At 38.0% G+C, this 24906-nt stretch overlaps 1 protein-coding gene across 8 annotated transcripts; it reads right to left on the reverse strand.

Annotated features, from left to right (window-relative positions):
- Positions 1-694: 694 nt before the first annotated feature.
- Positions 695-24115, reverse strand: LOC113092188 (uncharacterized). 8 transcript variants are annotated; one of them, XM_026257806.1, is made up of 9 exons: positions 23338-24115; positions 14693-14730; positions 12298-12333; positions 9420-9519; positions 8132-8350; positions 6663-6803; positions 4828-5123; positions 3717-3968; positions 695-2942 (listed from the first exon to the last, which is right to left on the reverse strand). In XM_026257806.1, the coding sequence occupies exons 1-9, from the start codon at positions 23363-23365 to the stop codon at positions 2706-2708; spliced, it is 1347 nt and encodes a 448-aa protein (XP_026113591.1). In that variant the 5' UTR covers positions 23366-24115; the 3' UTR covers positions 695-2705. The 8 variants fall into 8 exon arrangements, with proteins under 8 accessions (XP_026113591.1, XP_026113590.1, XP_026113589.1 ...); XM_026257805.1 differs by having other exon boundaries at positions 9411-9519; positions 14693-14727; positions 23338-24112; XM_026257804.1 differs by having other exon boundaries at positions 9411-9519; positions 12298-12330; positions 23338-24112.
- Between the last annotated feature and the right edge of the window lie 791 nt (positions 24116-24906).

Consider the following 24906-nt stretch of genomic DNA (forward strand, 5'->3'; position numbering starts at 1 on the left):
ATACAAAATCAATTTCCAACAAAGAATATTTGCACTGCATTGTTAGTAGTTGTCAAAAATATCTTTATAAGAAAACATGGCCAGCAGGTGGCACTTTGAGGACCTCTTCAGAATCTGAACTTTCTTTTCACCCAAAGAACAAATTTTCCTTGTGCCCTTTTCCAGTTCAGGGTGTGCGCACTGTCCTTTCTTAATGAAACCCTTTATGTCCTGCCTTCATCTATCCTTAATTTTCTGAAATCTCTCTCAGGTGTTTCTCATGTCTTTAAACCAAGGACTGTCTGCTGTTTATGAACAATCTGTTAGTTGATATGATCTGCTTGTTCACTGCTGTTTGTTTGTTTGTTTTTGTCATATTTATTAATTTATTTATTCTCTTTCCTTCTTGGCGTGATGAGATATCGACAGAAAAATGTTTGATTCTTAATGTAGCTTTGAAACATTGATTGTTTTTGTCTCATATCTTCCAAGAATGATTAACAATTCAATAAACTGATACATTTGAATTAAAAAACTTTTATCGTATACTTTTTAGATTAGTAAGCAATGTGGAATGATAAATGTTTTTGTTATTATTATTTTTTAATCTATGTGTAAACTAATGAACTGATTCAATGAAACTGTAAGAGAGATCTTAATATATCTAAACAAATTACTGATAACTCTCTCTAGCCGTTAACAAATGAGACAGACCTTCACAATAAGGATTTTATTTACAGCACATTAAAATGCACATGATTTAGATGAGGTTACAGGATGACACCAACTGGAGTTGAAGAAACTGCAAGATCGCTATACCTAGCTTTATTTTATATTCCTCAATAATCAAAACCGCATCGACATTCTGCACTAAATGCATCATATTTCACCGAATATGACAGAAATATGTCCTTGTGGCATCATTGCTGTCAGCTGTTAATGTTGCCATCTTTTGGACATGTCACAAAGCGCTCTGACATTGAAGATGCTGAGAGTGTACTTCTAACAGAATCTCATTTTGTTCGTTAAACACGAGAGGTCATCCACTTCAATCTTTCTCATTTCGCCTGCTCTCGAGATTTGATTCCAAACCCAGCCACTAGATCTGTGAAAATGACTCTCGTTCGGCAGACGCTAGTCCTACGATGTTGGAAATATCACAAAGGATGACAGCTCGCAGGCCTCGTTAGTTTAGAAAAATAAATGTTGCCTCAGCATTGCATAACGGCATTAATCAAAACTCTCAAAATCATCGAAGAATAAAAATCATTGCTAAACCAAATGCCTTCTAACTCTAAATTAGTGTTAATGTTGCCACATCCAAAATGTATTTTTTCTCTCTCTCTCTCTTTTGGAGCGTATATAAGTTTCGACACAGGTTTGAGATGTGCACCCTAGTAGTCGAGTGCACTTCTTTCTGCAGCAGGTATTTCATTTACAGCTTATTAAATAATTAGTGGAAAGCCTGCAAGCATTAACCAGAAAAGCACCTTCTGTTTCACTTCCTTCCACAGTCGTATGGTCTGTTGTGACAAAAACATACTGTGACCGAACATGTCATCTAGCCCATTACCACATGATTACGATACTGAGGTAATGTGAGTTCATCTCTTTGCATTAAGTCAGCTACAAGGAAAGCTAAAACGTAAATAACATGGAAAATATGCATGGCATAAATGGCTTCTACATATTAGTTCACCAAAAATGGACCCATGATTCTCAGTTTGGTTTCCTGTAGTCTCAGACTCAACTCTTCAAAGTTTGCTCCTCTTTTTGCATGCAAAGATTAATGGAACTTCCCAGAATGATGACGGCGACTCTTCAGTTTGCCTTTTGTTGTTCAGTGCAAATCAATATTGAGCAGCTCAGCCAGGCAGACAAACACAGACATCGATGAGAAAGAACGTAGAACGGAAGAAAACCGGGCTGTCGCTAAGAAGATAGGCAATACATTCGTTTATGTCCATAGTAGTGCATAAGTCTTAGTAACAATACAGTTAGGATGTTGAAAAGGGCAGCACTGTTTCCATTTGGGCAGTATTGTGCTTGGATATATTAAGAGCAAAACATGTTTTCCAGGGTGTGTACGTGTGTGTGCATCAGTGTTTGTGTAAGTGTGAGTGTGTGTGTGCGTGAATGTGTTGGAGGTACACTGGGGAAACTTCACGCAAACGGCAAATTCGTAATGTTTTTTCAGAATATACCTTTAAAGACACATACATTCATACATTCATACTAACATACAGTACATACATGTTATATATACATACAAATACATATTGTTTCATTGGCTTTTAGTTTTATTACAAAAATCAATATATATTATTACTATGTGGATATTGTTAATTCAGTCACTTAAATACTCCAAAAAAAAAGAAAACCAATGCATGCACTTTCTTTTGGTTGTATTGATTTCTCAGTATTGCACTCTTCGTTTTCATTTGCAAGCGGCCTTGGACGTCAGCGCTCCTGCCATAAAACAGCAGCAGCAGCACATGTAATGCATCATCCCGGCTTTGACGCTCTCCCACGTTTAGTCTTTAAATGCGCCCTCCGCTCAGTGCATGTTCTTTCAGCGTTTAATAACGAATAAATCTGTTCCTGATGTGACAGTCCGTATGAGTACACATCTGGGGTAAAAGGGTGTATACGATAAGCTTAACTTGTTGATTATTTCACAGACGGTTTTGTTTTTTGTTCTTTTAGCTGCCCCTTGATTTGAACCATCAGTTGGTTGCCACCACGACAACAGCCCCATCCTCCACCTCTTCTTCCTTCTCCTCCAGCGATTGGATGACGCAGGATGTGACCTCATAGGTCATGTGCTCAGCCACTGGCTCTGCTGGTGCTCGCCCTGGGCTCATGCCCCCAGGTGGGGTAGAGTCCTCTCTTTGAGGGGGAGGGGTCAGGGCAGGAGTTACGGATGTCAGCTCGGGTTCGAGGGTGAGTGTTATGTCATCATCCTTGAGAAAGAGAGGAAAAAAAATAAAGGAATAGTTTATAGAATGTGATGAAAAATGTACAGACCCTCGGGCCATCCAAGATGCAGATGAGTTGATTTTTTTTCATCAAAACTGATTCTGAGAAATGTAGCATTACATCACTTTCTCACCAGAGGATCCTCTGCAGTGAATGGGTCAAAACATCACAATAATTCACAAGTAATCCACACCACTCCAGTCCGTCAATTCATCTCTTGTGAGGCAAAAAACTGCATGTTTGTAACAAACAAATCCATCGTTAAGGTGTTTCAACTTTAAACCATAATTTTTGGCCTAAATACCAGTCCATAATCCATTATAATGCTTCTTCCAATGGAAAAAGTCTATTGTCTTTTCACATAAAAATTTTAGTTTAGAAATGTTTTGGACAGTTTTTGCTTGTACTGTTTGCTTGGTCTTTGATCTGTGCATTTTTCGCTCCTTATTCAGACAAGATTACATTTTAAGTGGAAAAAGCAATATTATGGATAATTTGTATGTTATCCGGAAGCAGTAGTTTGAAGTTGTAAACATAGTTTTTCGTTTCACAAGACATTCATTGATAGATGTGTGGATGTTTTGTATCAGCTGTTTGTACTCTCATTCTGACGGCACCCATTCACTGCAGAGGATCTGTGCAAAATTTTTCCAGATTTGTTCTAATGAAGAAACAACCTCATCTGAATCTTGGATGTCTAAGAGTGAGTACATTCTCACTGAACTGGTGGTGAAGGAAGTGGAAATAAAATGTCCCACCTTGGCTTCCTCTTCTTCTTGGATGCATTCGGTCTCCACCACAACAGATTCCTCACCGAATACTTCAGTCATTCCCATTTCGGCCATGGTCATGCCCATTTGTCCCATCATCTCTACCTGATGGGGCTCCACCTGAGCTGCCGCCCACAGGTCAGCCAGTCTCGGGTGAGTGGGCGGGCCCAAACTGTGAATAGTGCTGTTGGGCGTGGCTTGTAAGGAGTGGGAGGCGCTGTGCAGTCGATATTCCAAAGACTTCAAGAGGAATGAAGGAAAAAGTAAGAATCAGTAAAACTCTGAAGCAAAAGGTATAATAAAAAATTGTACTGAACGTCTTTAATGAGGGAAATAAGGAAATTAACTCTACTATTAACAAGCACTGCAATCAATACAATTGAATTTTTTAATCAAAATATTTACAACTATTTTATTTCAAATTTTGATTAGTGATGAATTTTGATAGTGTTTTAAAATACATTTCTTAGACTGCATTCATTTGATCGAAAACACAATAAACAGTAACATTTTGAAATATTATTACAATTTTAAATGGATTTATATATTTTAATATATAATATATTTAAGTGAATTGGTAGGTTTTTGTTAAATGTTAACCAAAATTATCCAAATTAAAAGAATCAAAGACAAACTACTTCAGTCTGTGTGCATTGAATTTATTCAATACACGAGTTTCACAATTTGAGTTGAATTACTGAAATAAACAAACTTTTCCACAACATTCTAGTTTAATGAGATGCACCTGTATTTCAAAATATAACTTATTCTGTGATGCCAAAGCTGAATTTTCATTCTATGCAAATTTGTAGCTCAATAAGCTTTTTTAATTACATATATTACACATTATTATTTACATATAATCATAATTATTTTAAAATGATTTGAAAGAATTTCTAATCAAGCACTGAATAGTCTTCCCACAGAGACGTAACACCTGAACTCTTTTCAGTCATAGTCAATGCTGTTCTAAATACAGCAAGACCACCTACAGTGCCTCCCTAGATGACACCTGGCTAAAAGAGGTCAAGTAGAAGAGCTAAACACAACTCAGTGAGCATGTAAACATGGCAGCATGTCAAGCTGTGTGTTTTCTGACCTGTTGATACTGCAGGAGCTGCTGCTGCTGCTGGTACTGCTGATACTGTTGGAGCTGCTGTAGCTGATTCTGCTGCTGCAGTGTCAGCTGCTGCTGCTGTAAATAGTGGGTGGAGCCATCATAACCCTCTCCTGAAGCCCCGCCCGCCATGATATAAGAGCCAGTAGCGGGAGAAGCCACACCCGATGGCTCGTTGCTGATTGGCTCCCATGCATCAGAGGAGGTAAGACAGTAAAGGCCTTGAGAGACGTAGGTGTGAGGCCACACATCTGCGGAGGAATGATGCAATGGCTGGTCTGAAGGACGGAGACGGAAACAAAGAGGTAGACGGAAAGTCAGAAGGTAAAGGGCAGAATTCAAATGCAGACTGGAACTGAAGTGGATTCTAGAAAAATAACTATATCAGCGTCCACACCAATTAATAATAATGTTCTGTTTATTATACGTGTGTGCTGCAGTTGTCGTCTGCTGCTTTAAATGCTCAAGCTCTTTATAGTAGGATGCATTCTGATTGGCTGTCAATGTTTATATCATTCATCAGCTGGGAAAAAAATAGTTCTGAAGGTGATTCCAAAGATAACATTCCTCTGTGTCATTATAAATATTACTGTGATGTGGACTCAGCTATTGTTTTAAATTTAAAATGATTTTTTTACCGAAAACTTTACCAGTATTGGTACAGTTATCGTACTTGGTGTGAAAGGACCTTAGATTCGAAAATGTATAGAATTCCTACATTGCATGCATAATTATCAGGAAAGTTGATAATCTGATCATATTTTTCTTTTCCCAGAAGGCAATACTTATGCAATACTAGATTTTACAAAGTTAAGGCATGACCGTGGGACAGCAAAAAAAAAAAAAAAAAAAATCCCCAAAATGACCCTCACTTAATAAGAATCACAAGCTGAAGTGTTGTGAATTGCATGAAGACTGATTTTTATAGGCTTTATAGACATTGTGACTCTTGAAGGACCAGCATCGCTCGTCCTCTTGTACCACTCTTTCAAGAATTTATCTTCCAGAATCAGTTTTGGGAGTTCATTTTTACTCCATCTACTGTCCTGAAAAGTCTTGCAAAGATGGAAGTCAGTGGGAGCCAAAACTTTTTTGTTACCAACATTCTTCAAAACGTTCCTCAAAGAAAGCCGTATGAGGGTGAGTAAATGGCACACTTTTCAATTTGATTGGATTATTGCTATAAAAATGTTTATAATCATGGTTTTTCATCATTAAAATTCTCCGCTACACAAAATCCTCATTATTTTGACATAATCAGGCCAAAGAGAGTTTTTTTTTGTTTGTTTGTTTTACTCTTCAAGCCAGGGCTTGTGAAAGCTGAACCTCAGGAAAACTACTGTTCTACGATTCTCCCCCATCGCCTTTGGGCCTGCAGCTGGCATCTCTGACACATCTCCACACAATAAATAAAGTGGTGGCAATGCGCTCTAGACCTGTCAAGTGGACTGGAAGGCACATCAGTCAAGGCTAGGTAAACAACATAAATCAAATCTGCAGAAGTATCCGAGCGCTCACATCAGTGAAGCATAGCGGTGTGGTTATGAGACTCCGGTCCAAAGATGCAGACAGTTCTTACTGCAAGAGCAGCTTAATATTCAGAGGCTTTTGAGCTGCCAGTGTAATAATCATGTGAGGATGTGCTTAAGACGTCTGTGCTTGTAATATCTGAGCTGTGGATAAACAAAGGATTGTTCTTTTCATCTAAAGTCAAACAAAAGGCAGAAACTTAGATGTAACATAACAGAAATCCTAAATCACTCCAACATAATGTCTTCATTGTGTTATGGCATGAGGTGGTTATTTGTGAGCCTCACCTCTGCTGGTGATGCTCTCCTGGTTAACCTCACTGAGGTGAGCCACGCTGCCCTGGTTGGAGTCGGCACAGAGACTCTCTCCTTCCATCGAGTTCCAGGCAAAGAGTGTGGCCTCGGAAATGGCAAGCTGCTGCATAATGCCTGTAAAAAGGAAAATAACAATTTTAATGAACAAACATTTTAAATATATACAGATTCTTAGTGGGTGGCTGACTCCACTAAATGCTTACCAACTCTTATTTTGAAATATATATACAATACTGTTCAATACTGTAGTTTAGTTTAGTTTTTTTGTTTTTTTGCAAGAAAATATCAGAAAGGATGCTTCTTTCTTGATCTTTCTTGTCAAAGAATCCTGAAAAACAAATTTAAGCAGCACAAATGTTTTCAACACTGATAATAATTATAAATGTTTCTTGACCACCAAATCAGCATATTAAAAAAATTTCTGAAGGATCATGTGACACTTTGCCCTCACAGCAATAAATTATATTTTAAATTAGTTCTGTCAAGTGATTAATCACATCCAAAATAAAAGTTTTGTTTACATAATATCTGTATGTGTACTGTGTATATTTATTATGTATATATAAATACAAACAAATGCCTGTATATATTTAGGAGAAAATTGTATTTGTATATATTAAATATATTTATTTATAATATAAATTATATAAATATAAATAAAGATATTTACATACATGTATTTTCAAAATATATACTGTATGTGTGTTTTTATATGTATTCATAACAAATACACAGAACACACATGTAATTATGCAAACAAAAGTTTTGGATGCTATTAATCATTTGACAGTGCTATTTGAAATATATTTAAAATGCTTTTTAAATTGTATTATTTAACAATATTACTATTTTACTGAATTGTATTCATAAATACAGCTTTGAGCATAAAATAACTTTTTTAACAGTAGCAAAAATAATTGTGGGAAAAACAATAAATTGTAACAAAGGTCTTTGTTGTAAACAAAAATATATTATTATTTATTACGATAAATTGCACATTATTAGTCCCTTTTACCTTTTTTTTTTTTTTACTCATACATTATAGTACACATTATACATTTTTGTAAAATAATAAGCATCTTTAAAACAAGATAAATTGACCAGAGAAGCAAAACTGCATGAGACATTGAGACTTCAAGAAAATATATAGTCAATATACTGTACGTACTTTTGTAATACATACATTTTTTCTGTTCTTTTTAAGGGGGAAAAAACTTGATTATATGAGGTTTAAGCTTAAAATGAAACCCAAATATACTGATAATTTTTTATTATTACTGAAAACATTATTTAAAATTCCTTTAACACTATAATATTTTAATTTAATACACTGTTTTCAACCTGTACCACAACTAATTGTGAAAAGGGGGGATGCCATTTGTGTCTGGTGACTAGAATATATATTTTCCAATCATCTCAATGTCTTCAGTCAATCTTCTCACCCGCTGCCATTCGTGCCTCTTTTTCTCCATCACTCAGGTCACAATAGGCATCATTTTCAAGCCGTCTCTCTCGCGCGCGGATCAGATTGGAGCGTCCCGCTCCCCCTTCTGGCCCTGCAGATGGTTGACCCCAGCTCTGCCACTCAATCATGTGGGCCACACGACCCTGAGCCATGGCAGTGGGCTTGGTCACTTTGTCCTTCATTGATCTGGTAACTCCTAAAGAGAAAGAAACACAAGTCAGAACCTGTACAGACTCCACATGGAGCTGCAGAAAGGGGCGAAATGAAAGCAGCCAGGCAGTGCACTATTCTGTTTAATCACGTTACTACAGTAAACTACTGCAAGGCTCTGTGGATGATAACACCTGAATGAGTGATTATGAATGAGCTACAGTCTGTTGATTTGATCCATCGCTGTGCGAGCGGTGAGAGAGATGCGATTGGTTGACCATCTTTAATGAATTACACGAGACTCATAAGCTTTTATGCATGTATGAATAATTAGAGCCGAACTTCTAAACATTTCCTTTAAACAAAATGGCTCATTAGCATGCAAATATCTCGTTCGAACAAGAGACGCATTCGGGGGAAAGCTCTGAATGCAAAATAGAGTTAAAAACAAGGAGGTCTGATGGTAACCTCATCGATGGTGGTGTGATTTTTCTCGAGGCTGCTGACAATGATAAAAACCCCATCTGACGAAGTGACTGCTCTCTTTAAATACTTTAATAAATCACTTCTGTTCCAGGGGGAAAACAATCTAAAGGTATCACTTGAGCACTTCACCCCATTTTCAAGCTTTTAAGAAAAACAAGAGAAAAACAAAAGATACAAGACATTAAATCGAGAGATATACAGATACCTACGTTTCCAGAAACCTGTTGTGACCATGAGTAGTATCCATTAAAAAAACGACAACACAACACACTACTGACCAAGAGTTTACTTCACAAAAGAGCACTTCACCTCACAAAACCACAAACACACTACAATACACGGCTGGCATCACAGCGAAAGACTACATTTCCCAGCAGCAAACATGTGGAGATGGATAGTGCACTTACGTCAACCGTTTTGTGTGAACTCTTGTTGGGTCTGACTGGGGATTTCATCAATGGCTAAAGAGGCCATTGACATGCACTATATAATGGAGGAGGCAGGTGATGAAACTGGAAAGGGAGGGGGACCCACAGGGGCAGCCATGTTGGCTCCAATCGCCATCTCCTCCTCTGGAGCCAACATGGGGTTGGTTACCAGCTACCAGGACAGACACACACCTGACACACCTGTCAGAGAGGACTTAGCCAGAGCCCCAATCCCATAGGAGTTGGAGTTGGTGTTCCGCTTCAGACGGGGCAAAATGGAGGTGGTGTCCTCCATGGACAGCTGACGAAAGAAAGAAAGAAAGAAAGAAAGAAAGAAAGAAAGAAAGAAAGAAAGAAAGAAAGAAAGAAAGAAAGAAAGAAAGAAAGAAAGAAAGAACAGCAAAAGTTAGAGAAGTAGGAGTAAAAATCAATTAAAGCTATAAACCACAAAAATCACTAACACACTGCCTCATCTGGCTTATTGCGTTCATTATACACCAGCAATGGCACTGATAAAGGACACCAAGGCTCAATAAATAATTATATTTGTTATTCATAACTGAGAATAAACAATAATTCCGCCAGGTAATATAGTTTAATTAGGTAGCCTAATAGTAAACTTTTTGTGGTAACAAAACTAAAAGCAACGAAAATGTTGTCATCATTTACTCATCATTACTTAATTTGTTCACTCGGAATGAAAGGAATAGAGGATTGGAGCTATCAAGCTCAAAAATGACTAAAAATTAACCATAAACATGATTCATTCAACAATACTCTGAATCTTCTACAGAAATTTAGTAATTTTATAGGCCAATCAGACTGAAATCATTCGCCCTATTTATCAAGTTAATTAGAAAAGTAGTTAAGGCCAAGTCATAACCCAATCTTTTGTTTGTTTGTTTTTTGTTGTTGTTTTTTTTTGAGGATTTTAAATCATTTGATTCAGTTCAGAAGGGCTGTCACAATTTTAAAAATCATCGACTGTAGTTTGTCCGTGTTGAGTAAGGTTCCGGCAAAATACCTTTAGTGGCGCAGCATGACAGACAAGAATTCATTACCATTTTCTAACAGGCTGCATGATATATTAAACCAATTTACACATCATAAAGCTCAATGTGATTGTGAATTCACTATTCAATTAAATATATGCAATGCAGGTTTAATATATGTACTTTAATTATTTAATGCATGTTTATTACATATCTGAGTGCTCTGTTCACAGTAAATGCTGCTCCACACAAACTGTTATCCCATACATGTGTGGAGCGTCTCAAACTTTGCATATTGCTGTGAGTTTGGGTTTATTATAACCATTTCATCAGATTTGTAAGGTAAATCACAGGAGAATACATCTTTATCTTTCTCAACATAGCAAATTAATGGTTCATTGCAATTTCGACATAGGCTAATTGCTCAAACCTCACGCTGAGTTAACATGTTTTGATGTCCACATATTCAGGAAATGACAGTAGCTGTAGCTTTTCTATCATAAAGAAATGTCCACATATTAAACTTTAAGTGTATATTTGAATTAAATGTTGTTTAGTAAACATTAGACAATGATTCATTCGCGCAGTGTAAAAACAATTGTAAGGCCATTGTCGCCCACTGTCGCATTGTCGTTTTGTTTGATATAATGCATGATGTACATTAGTTCTATTGTTTATAATACATTATGCATTTTCAAAGTTTTTTTCTTCAGTAAAACCATATGACTACTTGCTTTTGATACTTTGTTTGAAATAATTATTACTAACTTATTGCTTTAATATATGTATTTTAAGTCATTTTATGGCTATTGTTTGCTTAGGTCAATTTTTATTACCAAAAAATTATTATACAATTATTATCATTATCTATTACTTGATTGGGCGACTTGATCAACCGATTACTCGACTGACAAAATAATCATTATTGACAGCCCTAACTTAGTTCACAATAATTTGGTTAAGGTTGACTGTTGTCTTTCATACAAAACATTATGGTGGTTTTAGAAGCTTGAAAGCTCAAGTCTGCATTCACTGTGATTGCATGGGAGAAAAAAAAACTGAACTGAACTCAAATGAAAATATGTTGAAGAATAAAAATAAATTAAAGCTAAATAGAAAATAAAAAACAAAACCTAATAAAAAATGACTAAAGTACTAGAATTACAATAATAAAATGTGACTATAAAAGTTCATTCAAAATATTAATACATGATTTAATCGTTTTAAAAAAAGCTAACATCGCTGGTAAGTATCATAAACTTCTGATGTATTAATTGTTCTTTTTTCAATTTAAGGTGAGAGCAGATGTCACTAAATCCATGTCATCCACACTGTGTTATCATCTCTCACATCCACTGCCACCTACAAGTCACAGAAACAGGCCGAATCTCAGATAACATGACGTGGCCTATCGAAGACAGCTGGCGGACAGCTCAAACCCCCAGAAAACCTGCCAGTGATGAAACACTGGAGTCATGGCAGACGTTTCGGGTGCATTTTATGTTCATACAAACCTTTCAGTATATTAACATGTCTAGTATTACTACAGTTACCTTCACAACATCACATTGTACAATACCGATCAAAAGTTTGGAATAATTATATATAAGCAGTCTGTTACGCTTACCAAGGCTGCATTTATTTGATCAAAAACAGTAATATGGTGAAATATTATTACAGTTTAAAATAATTGTTTTAGCTAAGATTAAAGCAACATTTTTGGAAGTCATTACTCAATTTTTCATTGTCATATGATCCTTCAGAAATCAAATTGAACAATGGTACTGTCTTACCATATTTTTGATCAAATAAATGCAGCCTTGGTGAGCATAAGAGATTTCTTTTAAAAACACTATAAAAATCGTAATTATTCCAAACGTTTAAACTGGACTGTATCTGTCACAAGATGCTATCCATGTTTTTAGAGCATTTGTTAAATATATATATATATATATATTCCACTGGATACCCCCAGAGAGTAATATGCTGGTGAAAACAGATGTTCATATTATATAAAAATGAAAATAGAGACAGAAAACAAAAGAGCCAGAAAGTATGAAGGGCATAAATGTCAATACCAGACTTACATTGATTCCTTCCCAGGAAAACTCGGCACGTCCCTGCTAGAAGCAAAGCAGATAACAGATGAAGAATAGATGGGAAAGATACAGTGAAAGAGAAGAAAATGAAGCATGATTTCAGTTAGCAGGAGACAGCAGAAGGCAAAACATCAAGCCAAGTACAGAACGCTAGATCTGGAAGAACAACAGATAAACAGAAAGCAGGAGAAGGAGAAGGAGGCTGTTCTTCTGTTATGAACTGTTGTGCAAACCAAAATATACATCTTTGTATGCATCCTTGTCGTGTTATACAGATAATTCGCTAATATGGGGTAAAATATTCATGAATGAAGTACCACCTATAGTGTATCCGTGTTGATGTCTCTACACTGGAAGAGGACAGCAGCAAGAGGAGATGAAGGCGACTTTGATGAGTAGCACTGGAGTAAGTAATCCTAGCCAACCCAAACATACTCACAGTGAGCGATCGATCGCATGTACACCACACCCATCGCAGCGAGACAAACACTGGTGCCAGTACCAACAGCAGAGGCCGCTCATTGTTCATTAAGAGGGAGATCAATGTGAAAGGTCAAATGGAGGTCAGTATCAGAAAGGCGTTGGCGTGGGGCAAATGTCAGTCCCTTAGAAACTCTGAACAGACTACAGTCACGCTTGGACGGTTCGGGGGTTGATCGATTTGTTTCCCACCATCTTAGTCTTCATGGCCGCTTCTGTAACATAAATGTGGAGCTGGCTCCTAAAAATAAAATTTTGAGGTTGGCTTGCAATTAGGGCAGCCACCTACAGCTTTTCTGTGGGGGGCAAAAGCAGCTAGGTGCAAATTAAAAACATAGAATTCGTTTTCTAACAGCCAGTGATTAAGTTCTTCATGTTTTTGCCACATACTCTAAGGTGGAACACTGTAAAGAACATCTCGGATGGGATTTGTTTTGAAAACAACTTTTAAGTTACAGTTATTAACAGAGAATTGCTGTGATTTAATGTACAAATGAGAAGAATCTTTGTAGATTTTTGTTGTTGTTCTTGTTGTTGTTGCTGTCACTAAAATGTGTCTGCATGGGAGTTATTCAAGATCACCAACTCATTCCTGGAGGGCCAGTGTCCTGCAGAGTTTAGGTACAATCCCAAGCAAACATACCTAAATCTAAAACCTAAAAAGGCGCTGTTACTATAATGAGCACTTCAGTCAGTCCATGGCTGAATAATGTAATACCAGTAACTGTTATTTCACCCAGAGAGTTGCCAAAAAGTTCTAAAGTAAAATTTAGTTCAGTTATCAAAAAAGGTCAAAATCAATAAAGAGCACTGTAAATAACAAACCACAATCCCACGTATTCCAAGTAGATTTCTCAGAGTCAGAAGTTAGCTAAGTTGGCTAGGTAATTTGATGCCTATACTTTCTTCGAGGTTGTGAGAGAGAAAAAAACACATATTTTATATATATATATATATATATATATATATATATATATATATATAAACATACAATTCTGTCAAACAAAATAGTCCCATCCAGTGCCTTTCACTTCAACCTATAATAATTTATTTTTGTGAAGATAGAGGGGATTTGAGTTAGCACTAAGATAACAAAAATAGCCTTGCTACTTAGCAACTAAGTACCTGATTCTGGAGATATTTTCATTGCTGGGCAATTTTTATGACAAATTCTTACTTTTATTTTTATTATTCTTAATTTAGCAACCAGCAAATGGCTTTTCAAGTGTGGCTAGCTAACTCAAATGTATACACACACAACACAGACACTGTTTCAATTGGCTCCAGCAACAGTGGGATGACACCACCTCCTGGCGCGGCTTAATAACTCTGCATTGAGATATAAAACATGCCGTTTGGTTTGGACAGCTTACAGAATCCAAATGGCAGATTTTGAGCCAAATTCATCGGTGGATGAGCAGAGCGACAAGGCAAGAGCTGTTGCCCTTGGGTAGGAATTGAACACAGGCAGCAAACATGGAAGACGGATGAGGCTATGTCTTCCCAGGAGACAAAGCTGTTATACGGCAATACTGTACGGTAATGGCTGGGCTATGGCGTCCAACTCCCGTGGCTTTACTGAGAATCTAATATAGACGTTTTTCAAATACACATTATACCATCACGCTTTCTCTGGCTTTCAGCGCTACGGGGCGTAAGACGTGTGTGTGGCACGCAGGGGGTCTTCTTGTAAGCTAAAGACTTCATTAAAGTGCCATGAGGCACAAATGTCAGCACTTGGTAGGTATAATAGCTTCGGACAGAAATGCAGATGTCGCACAAGTATCATCTTGGCAAAGGGACGTCATGTAGATGTGATGCTTAGAGCTTAAGCTCACAACATGGGACAGGGGTTTGGTGCAAAGCAAATCTTAAATATGCAAAGCGCTGTAGTTTTACTTACCTGCTCCCCATCTTTCCGAACGGGAACTGCATCCGCTGCTGCATGGAAAGAGAGAGACAGACAGAGAGAGAGATAAGGGAATAGGCATGTGGCTTATGCAACCTTTACCGAATATGCTAAGTCAAACTGACAGCTCCTCGCTACATTTTCTGCTGACATTCACACAAAGACCTTAAATTAGATTAATTATCCATCTGAAACCGCCAGCACTCTGTGGGGAAGGAGATTTGTTATTTCACGCTTTTATTCCTATAAAATGATAAAAACATTTAGTGATCGCAGTGCTTGATGCAATTATGCAAATTATTATGCACTGTATTTTAAGAAGCTTCCAAAAGATGCTGAATTTAAGATTAAGTGTAGAAAAAAGAATTCAGACATCTTTAATATTGAAATCGGATTCATAAATATGTTTATTTAGTATTCTAGCTTCCTGTGTATTTGCACTTCGGCATTGTTTTGATTATGTTGATGGTGGGTGTGTTGACAGTGACTCATTCAAAATGACAAACAAGAAATGACACGTAACCCAGTTTGCACTAACAGTTTGAATGATGTGCCTGAAAACAATCGCCCTGTAACATTAGAGTCTGCATGAACACATAATATTGAGGCATAATGACTGTGTTTTTGAGACAAAGCAATAAATGGAACTGTAGTGTTCAGTGACGAAACGATGGTCCATGAGGCCCACCAGCAATCAAACAATCATCTGTATCAAACGTATAAACAACAGTATGCAAACATGCAGGTGATCTTGCACTGTAGTGCTATATAAAATATGTTTCTTCTGTTCCGACTGGTTTGGACAATGGCACACTTGCTGCTCATGCTGTGTCACCTTTAGCAAAAATAAGTATATGTTTGCAAAGAATGATGAAGGAGATTGTGGAAGTCCTTACAGCATGCAGAGAAGGTTTGGATGTGTATGCTAATTGCTAACTGCGGTCACTGCTCCCCTTCATTTACAACGATCCAGATTCATCAATTCATTGTAGAACAAGAGTAAAACCTAGTGCCTGCTCTGTCGTTTTTTTCCTTCTACAATTGCCATTTGTCCGATTGTACAATAAGAGCCCAATGAGACTTTCCATAAAGCTGCATTCACACTGTAAGACTTTGCCATCTGACACAAATTTTGTAAATCATGAAAGATGAATCTAGCTTTATATGGTAAAAGCTTTCTAAAAGTGTACAGTAGGCACCTGGCTTAAAACGCTAACACTTTCAGAAATTCATCACAAAAGCCCTGTTGGGATGGTAATTGTCTCTCACGGGGAAGACTGTAAAAATACTTTTTTTTATGATTCTTCAGTTATAAAATTGTGTGTTTAGATGCAGATTTATTCATGGTGGAGGAGCAAGTTTTGTGAAAATGTAGGCAGTCACATGTTTTACATTTATTTAAATATTCAATAATAGGAATTATTTTCTTTCTTGCATTTTAGCTCTTTAAATGATGAATGCTGTTTTAAAAACTTTTAGGAAACAAGTTAACATTGGTATTTGGTTTACTAGTAAAATGATTAGTCTTGCAAACCCTTATTCATATGAATGTATATAAGACATTTTAATATTTTATGCATCTATTGCTGCCATAACAATGGCGGATTTCAAAGACTTACATGATTTTTGTTTTATTCATTTTTTCTTAGCAGCTCCCATTCACCGTAGTGGAGCAGTGATGTATTATTATTCTTATAAACCGTTTCCTGCATTTCAGAAATAAAAGTCTATTTTTAAAATGCATGCATGCTGAGCACGTCACACTCAAAGATCCAAGTCTGATGACTTTTCCATATGACAAAAAAAGTCTTTTATGAATCCAAAAAGTCTCAAATGGCAAAATCGTGTTGGGAATATGGAAGGAATTCTGCATGAGAACCTTCGCTGTGCACATGTACGTAATTATTAGTGAATGAGACCCTGTCTAGCTGCAGTACACATGCTCTCTCACTCCCCCACCTCTCTCAATTCAATTTAGGTCTATTTAATTTAGCTCAATATCAGTGAAATTGAGTTGAGCATTGGCTTGATTCATTGAACTCATTTACAACAGTCCTAAACCGTTGACGCAATTGAATAGCAATATTGGGATGGGGTTAATCACATCAAAACAGAATGTACCAGTCCTTGTTCTATTTGTATCTGATTTTCTTTTCTTTTTTTTTCACTCCATGCTCCAGACTGATTTGGATCTCAGAATGCATTAATTGCATCCCGTGCATGTGTGTGTGTGTGTGTGTGTGTGTGTGAGCGTGTGTCTTTTAATTGCTGGGCTCTCGCTCTCTGTAAGTACAGCAGAGCCTTTGGGCCTCAGGGCCATTTCCTCAATCAACCTAACCCACTCTGGAGAGACATATAGAGCCATGCAGAGCAGCGCAGCTCTGCAGGAGATCAGTGAACAAGAGTGAGGAGTAAATAGAGAAAGACAGATCAAGAGAGTTGAGGTAAAGCAGATCTACTCATAATCAATTACAAAGGAGACAATCAGAACCAACAGACCAGAATATCAGCAACAATGACTAGATGTGAACGATAGATAGATAGATAGATAGATAGATAGATAGACAGACAGACAGACAGACAGACAGACAGACAGACAGACAGACAGACAGACAGACAGACAGACAGACAGATAGATAGATAGATAGATAGATAGATAGATAGATAGATAGATAGATAGATAGATAGATAGATAGATAGATAGATAGACGCACATCCCAGCTGTCAAGACCCATAACTTTCTATCCTTCCATTCCACCATGATGTTGTTACGGACAAAACACTTCCACTCATGCAGGAAAACACACTGAGAAAATCCCAAGAGACATGAAGGATAAGCCATTGCATCCAAGGTCGCTAAGCACCACATGGCCGCTGCACTGTTTACCCTGCCATCTACATTTATGTCTGAGTCTGACACTGAGCATTATGAGGGCCGGGGCTTCAGGGGAAAGGAAAGAGAGAGCGAGAGAGACGGAGAAAGAAGCAGTCAAACGGGATAAACAAATCTGCATGTGACGATGATAAAAGCTAACGTCAACGCGCAGTGAATGACAAGGAACAGGATGAAGATTCCTAGACACCCGGCGTGAGCCTGATGGTATCACGGGGAGAAGCAGCAGAAGATCTGCATCACCAACAACCAGATGGAGGAATAACTGGACCATGGGACAATCTGGCTTGACAGATCTCACCGCCTAGCACGTCTGGGAACTTCTTTGAGATTTAATTCTACAGCAAAAGGTAAAGGTGGAGAGAGTGAAGAAAAAGGGACAAATAAAGGAATGCAGGCTGGAACTCTGACACACGGTGACGCTCACAGTGACTCTGATTAGGAGCGAAGTCCAAGAGGCTGACTCACCTCAGTGCTGAGCCAAAAACACACGGAGAGAAGGGGGAGGGACAGGAAAGACAGGGACAAAGAGGATGAGAGAAAGACTGAGATACTGAATGAAGGAAGGAAGGAAGGAATGCTATGCTATGCGATATAACAAAGAAAAACTGAGGACAACAGAGGGTAGGCGTAATGAGATAAAAATGACACTGAGTTAAAAGACACACAAAAAAGAAAAGAGTCAGAGGGAAAGCACAGAGTTACAGACCATCAGAGTGAAGAACAGAGAACAAAATGGGTATTTACACTTGATCGATCAGATTGCTTTCTGACTGGGTTTGTGTCTAAGCAAAATGGATATTAATCAGATCTCCTGTTCCCAGTGTATGGATGCTAATGCAGAGCAGTGATATTTTCTGATGAATGCTCTCTTCGACTCAAATGGAAAAGAGTGTTTGAATTCTGAGATCTGTAAGTTAAGTACATTTTTATATTTGGCCTGAACTCATTTAAACCACTTCTGAAGTGGTCTAAAGGTAAGTTTACATGACAACGATTATACTAAATACCAAAATATTTTTCTTAGATTAACAATTAGTCATTTTGCAGACACTTTTATCCAAAGCGACTTAGAATTGGGGGATACATAAAGCGATTCTTCTTAAAGTGGCAAACAGACACAGGAAGTGCGTGTAATACCAAGTTTTAGACATAGTTCAAATAAGTACAAGCTAGAAAGAGAAGAAATAAATAAATAAATAATTATGATGAAGCCAAGTAGTTTTGAAAGATATGAGTTTTCAGCTGTTGTCAGGGATTTAGCATTCCGGATAGGGGTGGGAAGATCATTCCACCAGCCAGGAACGGTGAACGATAATGTTCTGGAAAGTGATTTTGTGCCTCTCTGTGATGGTACCACAAGGCTTCTTTGCATCTTTGAAAAGTTTCACATACAGATATTGATGCTGTCAAAATGATCCCAGTTCAGATAGATCTGCAAAAACTAATAAAATGCTGTATTTTGCATGTAGTTGGCAATGTCACTTTTGTAAAAAAAAAAAAAAAAAAAAAAAGCACTACACCTGCGCATGCACACATTCCTATAGACCGAACATGTAATACGAATGTGCATGATGTTTTTGTAGTTTACACAGAGATGACAAAAGTATTATTTTCAAAAACGTGCACTTTGAAACCCTTTTTCAAAGTTTTCTGTGTGCAGGCCCCTAAAAAACCAATGTTATGTAAATGAATGGCAAAAATTCATAAAAAAGTAGTCAGTTGAAAGTTGAAGTTGAAAAAGGTGTTATGTGAACACTCACAAATGTATTTCGCAAAGCACTCACTTTTCATGATCGTGTAGCAATCAGACCAATAGAAATGAACTGACTAAATATAAATACTTCTAATGAGAAAAAGAGTGACCTTAAGTGAAAAGCGGACAGTAAAGGAGAGATGGAGAGCATGAGAAATAGATACATGAACAGCAACTGAAACTGAACAGCTGCAATCACTCTTTAAATGAGTCAGTTAGTCAGTTGTTAAACTAGGCCAAAGTCTGGTTTGAGAATTAAATTATACCAAAATCTCATTTTCTGTGCTATAAAAAAGCTGCATAATGAATTTTAACAAATAAATATCCCAAAAATAAATATCAGCAAATTATATCAGCAAGTATATATGCAAATTACATGGAATATATATTTATAGAACAGTTCAAAAGTGTGATTTTCAAAAAAAATAAATTTTACAGGTAAGTTTCTAATTCTTACCAAAGGCAAAATTGTGTAAATATACAGTTAATATTGTAAAGTATTAAATTGTAACATTTTAATATATTTTAAAAAGTCATTTATTCCTGTGTTAGCAAAGCTGATTTTTTTAGCAGCATCTTTGATGAATAGAATGTTCAAAAGAACAACATTTATTTGTAACAATGTATAAATATATATAGATAACTATATAATGATAATGATGAAGGGGCTACACCTTTTCTTGTGATTTATCCATGCCATATCTCTAAAGAATTGCATTACTAACTTAAGCAAAATCTTTCAGTTTCAAATAAAGAGATAGCAAGAAAGATTGAACATTTTAATGCATTTCATTATGATATTGACTTGTTGAGCCTGAACATTTCTTCACCTGGGACTTATAATTCTCCTCTAAATGATCAGTTTATGAAGTGACCTTCAGCCTAAAATTAATGGAAATCTGCAAAAAAAGCAACTGCTTCTGCTGTCTCAAACTTAGTTTGAGCGAACAGACAGGTGAAAGTGGATGGCAGCAGCTTAAAATAAGAAAAGTCAGGGGCACTTTTAGAATAAAACCTAAAAGTAACTTGAGGATTGGTTCCCCTTATGGACAGCACTGATTAAAAAGTGATAAGAGGTACAAATTCACCAGAAGACATTTGAGAAGTTCCTGTCTGTCACTCCCTGGGCGTCCATCACCCTCTTTCTCTCCCTCCCTCCTTCCTTTCATTCATCTGACTCATTCTTTGCAGTCCTTCTCTCTCTCTTTGTGATTCCTCCTGCCCCTTCTGCCTCCTCCTCCTTCTCCTTGATGAGTAAATCTCTCAATCATGCTGAGCCAGTCACCTTGGACCATGTCTGTCACCGAACAAGCTGGATCATGCAATCACATGCAAACGCACACACATGCAATAGATTGAGTGTGTGTGTGTTAGAGAGAGAGAAATGTAGACAGAGACCCTCTGCATGTCAGCTTGTCTGTCCCTCTTTCAGAACCTGAAATTAAATCAATAGAAAGAGGCATCCCTGAGTAACGCAATAGCTCCGAACAGAACAAACACGTACAGAGAGCGACCCAGTGCAAACATCGGCATCAGTGCCAAGAGCTCAGCCATCCACCTGATGCCCTCCCAAACACACCTACACAACTGTTCTCACCCGCAATCCTGTGACAAACAAATACGCCGATTTACACAATCTACATGTACATTTATTCATTAAACAGAAGCCTTTACCTAAAGAGACCTCAGAAACAATCATAACTAGAGTAGACAAGAGCAGAAAGAAACGAGAGAAAACTCTTTTATTACACAGCAGTGTGTGACTGGACTTTCAAGCTTGCCAACACACACTTCTCTTGTTATTATTCACTCCTGTGAGACACTTACTTAGGATTGAACCATAAGGTCACATCATGAATTATTCGGCTTCAGTGGTCTGGAATATGTATTATGGAAAATGTATTATGGAATAAAAAGAAAAACATATTAAAGATTTTAAAAAAGACATCACCATTGTGAAGGAGATTGATGTGTGTCATATGTAAGTGTGTGTACAGTATGTATATATATATATATATATATATATATATATATATATATATATATATATATATATATAAAATAAAAATGTGTCATATGTTAATCATGTGTTAAATAACTAGAAGAGACCCACAGAATCTGTTCAAAATGAACAATATATCCTCACTTAATTCATGATAATATGTTAATGCTCAGTGCTGTGTCTACACAGCCATTGATTGACCCTCACTGCTGATTGGTGAAGTACTGAAGAGCTTAATTATAGCAAACATATTCCCGGTGAATAGGTTTTACTACTTAGCTAACATAACAACTTTAATGAGGAAAGCCTGTGAAGTGTCCTTTCATGCTCGTTTACCGAAAGCTGCAAGAGGGTATTTCTAGTTTAATACTTTGATTAATAAATTGCAATTGCCCTTTACAATCTGTCACCAGATTCAGGTATTTCAGTAGTGCCCTTTAAAGGCTGTGGTTGATTCATTACATGATCTTGTGAGAGGAGAAATAGCTGTGTGAATGACTCTAATTAATAACCCAAACCCTGATCTAAAAAAAGTTTAAAGTATTATTAAAATGCGATGCATTTTACTGTAAACACAGAATCTCACTAGGATTTGAGATGATAAATGTAGACCTAAGAATGGTCCTATTTCTGGCTGTAGCAACAATTTGCTTGGTGAGCTCATAAAATCAAGAATAACCAAAAAAATCGATAACGGGGCCTTGGCTGAGCCATTAAGAGCATCAGTGCAACATGTCAACAGCACATAAATTCACTCAGCTTACATGATAAGTGTTTGCTCCATTCAAAATAAGGGGTGAACAATCACAGGCCTATATCAGGCACTTGACCCATATTATTGAGCATGCATCTTGTCCTCTCTCCTCTGCTTTTCGGTCACTGTAAACTAGACACTATTTATAGCCAAACACACTAAATATGCCATCCACGTTCCTCTCAAGAGCATATCAGATAGACGGCCAATTTCAGTGCCACAACTTGAAGAATTTTTAGTTCTTAAAAAATATAAATCTATTAGAGGTGGTTAAATTTAGTTACTCAGCAGGGGCTTCTCTAATTACCCAATATATATCCCACTCTGACACTTTCTGCAAGAGCTTTATTATGTGAAAGAAATCCTCCATCCGGACTCTCTGTTCCTTTGCCAATGAAAGCTCAATGACAATCAAAGGTCAAATACAGCAGCATTTATTTATTTATCCCTCCATCAGCTGCCTGGGTTTGTTTTGATCCTGCACTCTCGTCTTAATGGGCATACGGCATTGTAAAACACGTTTAAGAGGAACAATTCAGAGTCTTCTCTCCAGGGTAGTTAGCCTGCCTGCTGACTTACAGTTACAGCAGAATATTAATTGTGCCCAAGCACCCGCAATTTGTCATCGGCGGCTGTGTTAACGCGTAACTGTTTGGCGGGAACAGGTGCCCACCGGTGCCATTGACTTTGCAGAATTTGACCTACATGTGAGACGCATTCAGCCGGCACCACGTCACACCTAAACGCTTTTTGCGTGTGAGCACCTCTGATCCCGAAAAACACCCTCTTCAGTTAACCTGCATGTACGTCCGCGCTCAAACCTGTGAACTGCTGCTGTTTTCACACAAACAGCTCCTGACGTGACCTTAGCACAGTGTCAGATATTGCAAGTCGTTCTGGAGGTGCATCGAATGCAATCGTGCGCTCCAAAAATTCCACGTTGGATCTTTAAAACCACTCTGTCTGCACCTACCGAATGCATGCGGACACACACGGCTATCAATTGCAGACACGCTAACGGCTCTCCATCCCGGCTTCCCACAAGCAGTGTGCCGAATCACTGTCAAAGCCTGGAGGACAGACGGCCTTTAACCAAAAGGTTTCCATAGAAACACACACACGTTTTTCCCTGAGAGGGGGGGATGCGTGCGAGCATCACCTATCGCTCCTCTACCCCTGGCTGGTCTCCTTTCAACCTGGAAAAGAAAGGCAATCAAAACGGAGAGGGTCTTACTGATGGTGCGGGAGCCAATACAGCCCATGGTGTCTCAGCGAGGGCCGGTTTGTGAACGAGGAACGAGAGCCACCCTCTCAGCAGACATTCTCTCCTTCTCTCTCTTCTCTCTCTCACTCCTCTTCTTCTTCTCCGCGTCTCTGACTCTCCCCTCCTGTCTCTGTAAGGCTGTATGCGAGAGCGAGAGTGTGTGTGTGTGTGTGTGTGTGTGTGTGTGCCTCCAACACGCTCTCGCCGTCATCCACCCTCCCTCCCTCCCTTCCTCCCTCCTTGCCTCAATGCAACCCCCTCAATACTCTCTGGTGAGCCGAGATATCAGTTAGTCAGTCACTAAGTCAGTGTGCCTGTGAAACGGGAGAGAACAGTGTGAAACTGCTCACCGGTCACTTATGTTCCCCTAAATCCCTTGGTAATCAATACAACTGGTTGTAGTATCAAACAGCTAACAATGACATTGAGAAATGTCAATGACAACAAGAAGAAAGAGCGTCGATCAGAAGTTCCACACAATTCCCTGGAGTTTCCAGATCAATATCTTGAGCAATCGTATACGGGGCATCTCTTTTCTTTGGTTCTCTCCATTATCGCTTGACAATGCGGTGCATCTGTCTCCCCACCCCGCTCTGCCGCCCCTCCCTTGCTCTTATTTTCCTGTTGCGCTTGCACTCTCCAAAGCATGTACAAAAATCTGTTTATCCCTCCTGATTTCTCGGACTCCCTCTCTACTTGTTTTCTCACCCCTCAAGCTAAAATCGAAGAGTTCGGCACATCAATATAAAACCTGCTCATCATGTTTGCTTGTCATGTCCAGTGTGTCTGTGGAGAGCCGTAACCTTGAATATACCCATACACACATGCATGCTGTCCAGACGGTACATGCGCACTGTCTCTGCCTCAAGCAAGCAAGGTTTCTCCCTTCTCCTTTTTCAAACACATTCTGTCACTGCATTCAACCAGCGCTGCCAGAAGAAGAACCTTTGAAGAGAAATGGAGAGGGCTAACCCAGGAGGTGTGCTTTGAATCATATTAAGGACTGTGAGGCTGAATTAGTATTCAGGAGGAAGAGAGAGAGAGAGAGAGAGAAAGAGCGATGAGGAGAGGAAAGAAGGGATAACAGGGATGGGAGGAGGAAAGAAAGGATGAAGTATGTATGTTTGTGGTAATATTACAGGGGAGCTGTCCAAACAGATGCCGGGGCTGATTGTTTTTCGTTTCGATATGTATAGTTTTCCAAGCACTTCATTTAACACTGTTCACTTGGTTTTATATTGATTCACATCAAATCTACAATATGTTTTCTTTTCTAAAATAAACTTTTAGGTTTAAATTGAGTGCCTTCGTACATTCTTAGGACCATATACACTTTATAACACATATACACAAACACATTCACACATTTTTTGGGTTTTAATTATTATTATGTTTTTTTGTTTGTTTGTTTGTTTTTTGTATAGGAAGAGAGTGAGGTAAGCTTTGTTGCCAACCCCCCCCCCCCCCCCCCCAAAAACTGCATGATTTTTGATCCTGTATTTAGAAATGGCCCGTTATTTACATTTAGTCATTTGGAAA

Source organism: Carassius auratus, unplaced genomic scaffold, assembly GCF_003368295.1.
Source record: "Carassius auratus strain Wakin unplaced genomic scaffold, ASM336829v1 scaf_tig00214511, whole genome shotgun sequence".
Lineage (NCBI taxonomy): Eukaryota > Metazoa > Chordata > Actinopteri > Cypriniformes > Cyprinidae > Carassius > Carassius auratus.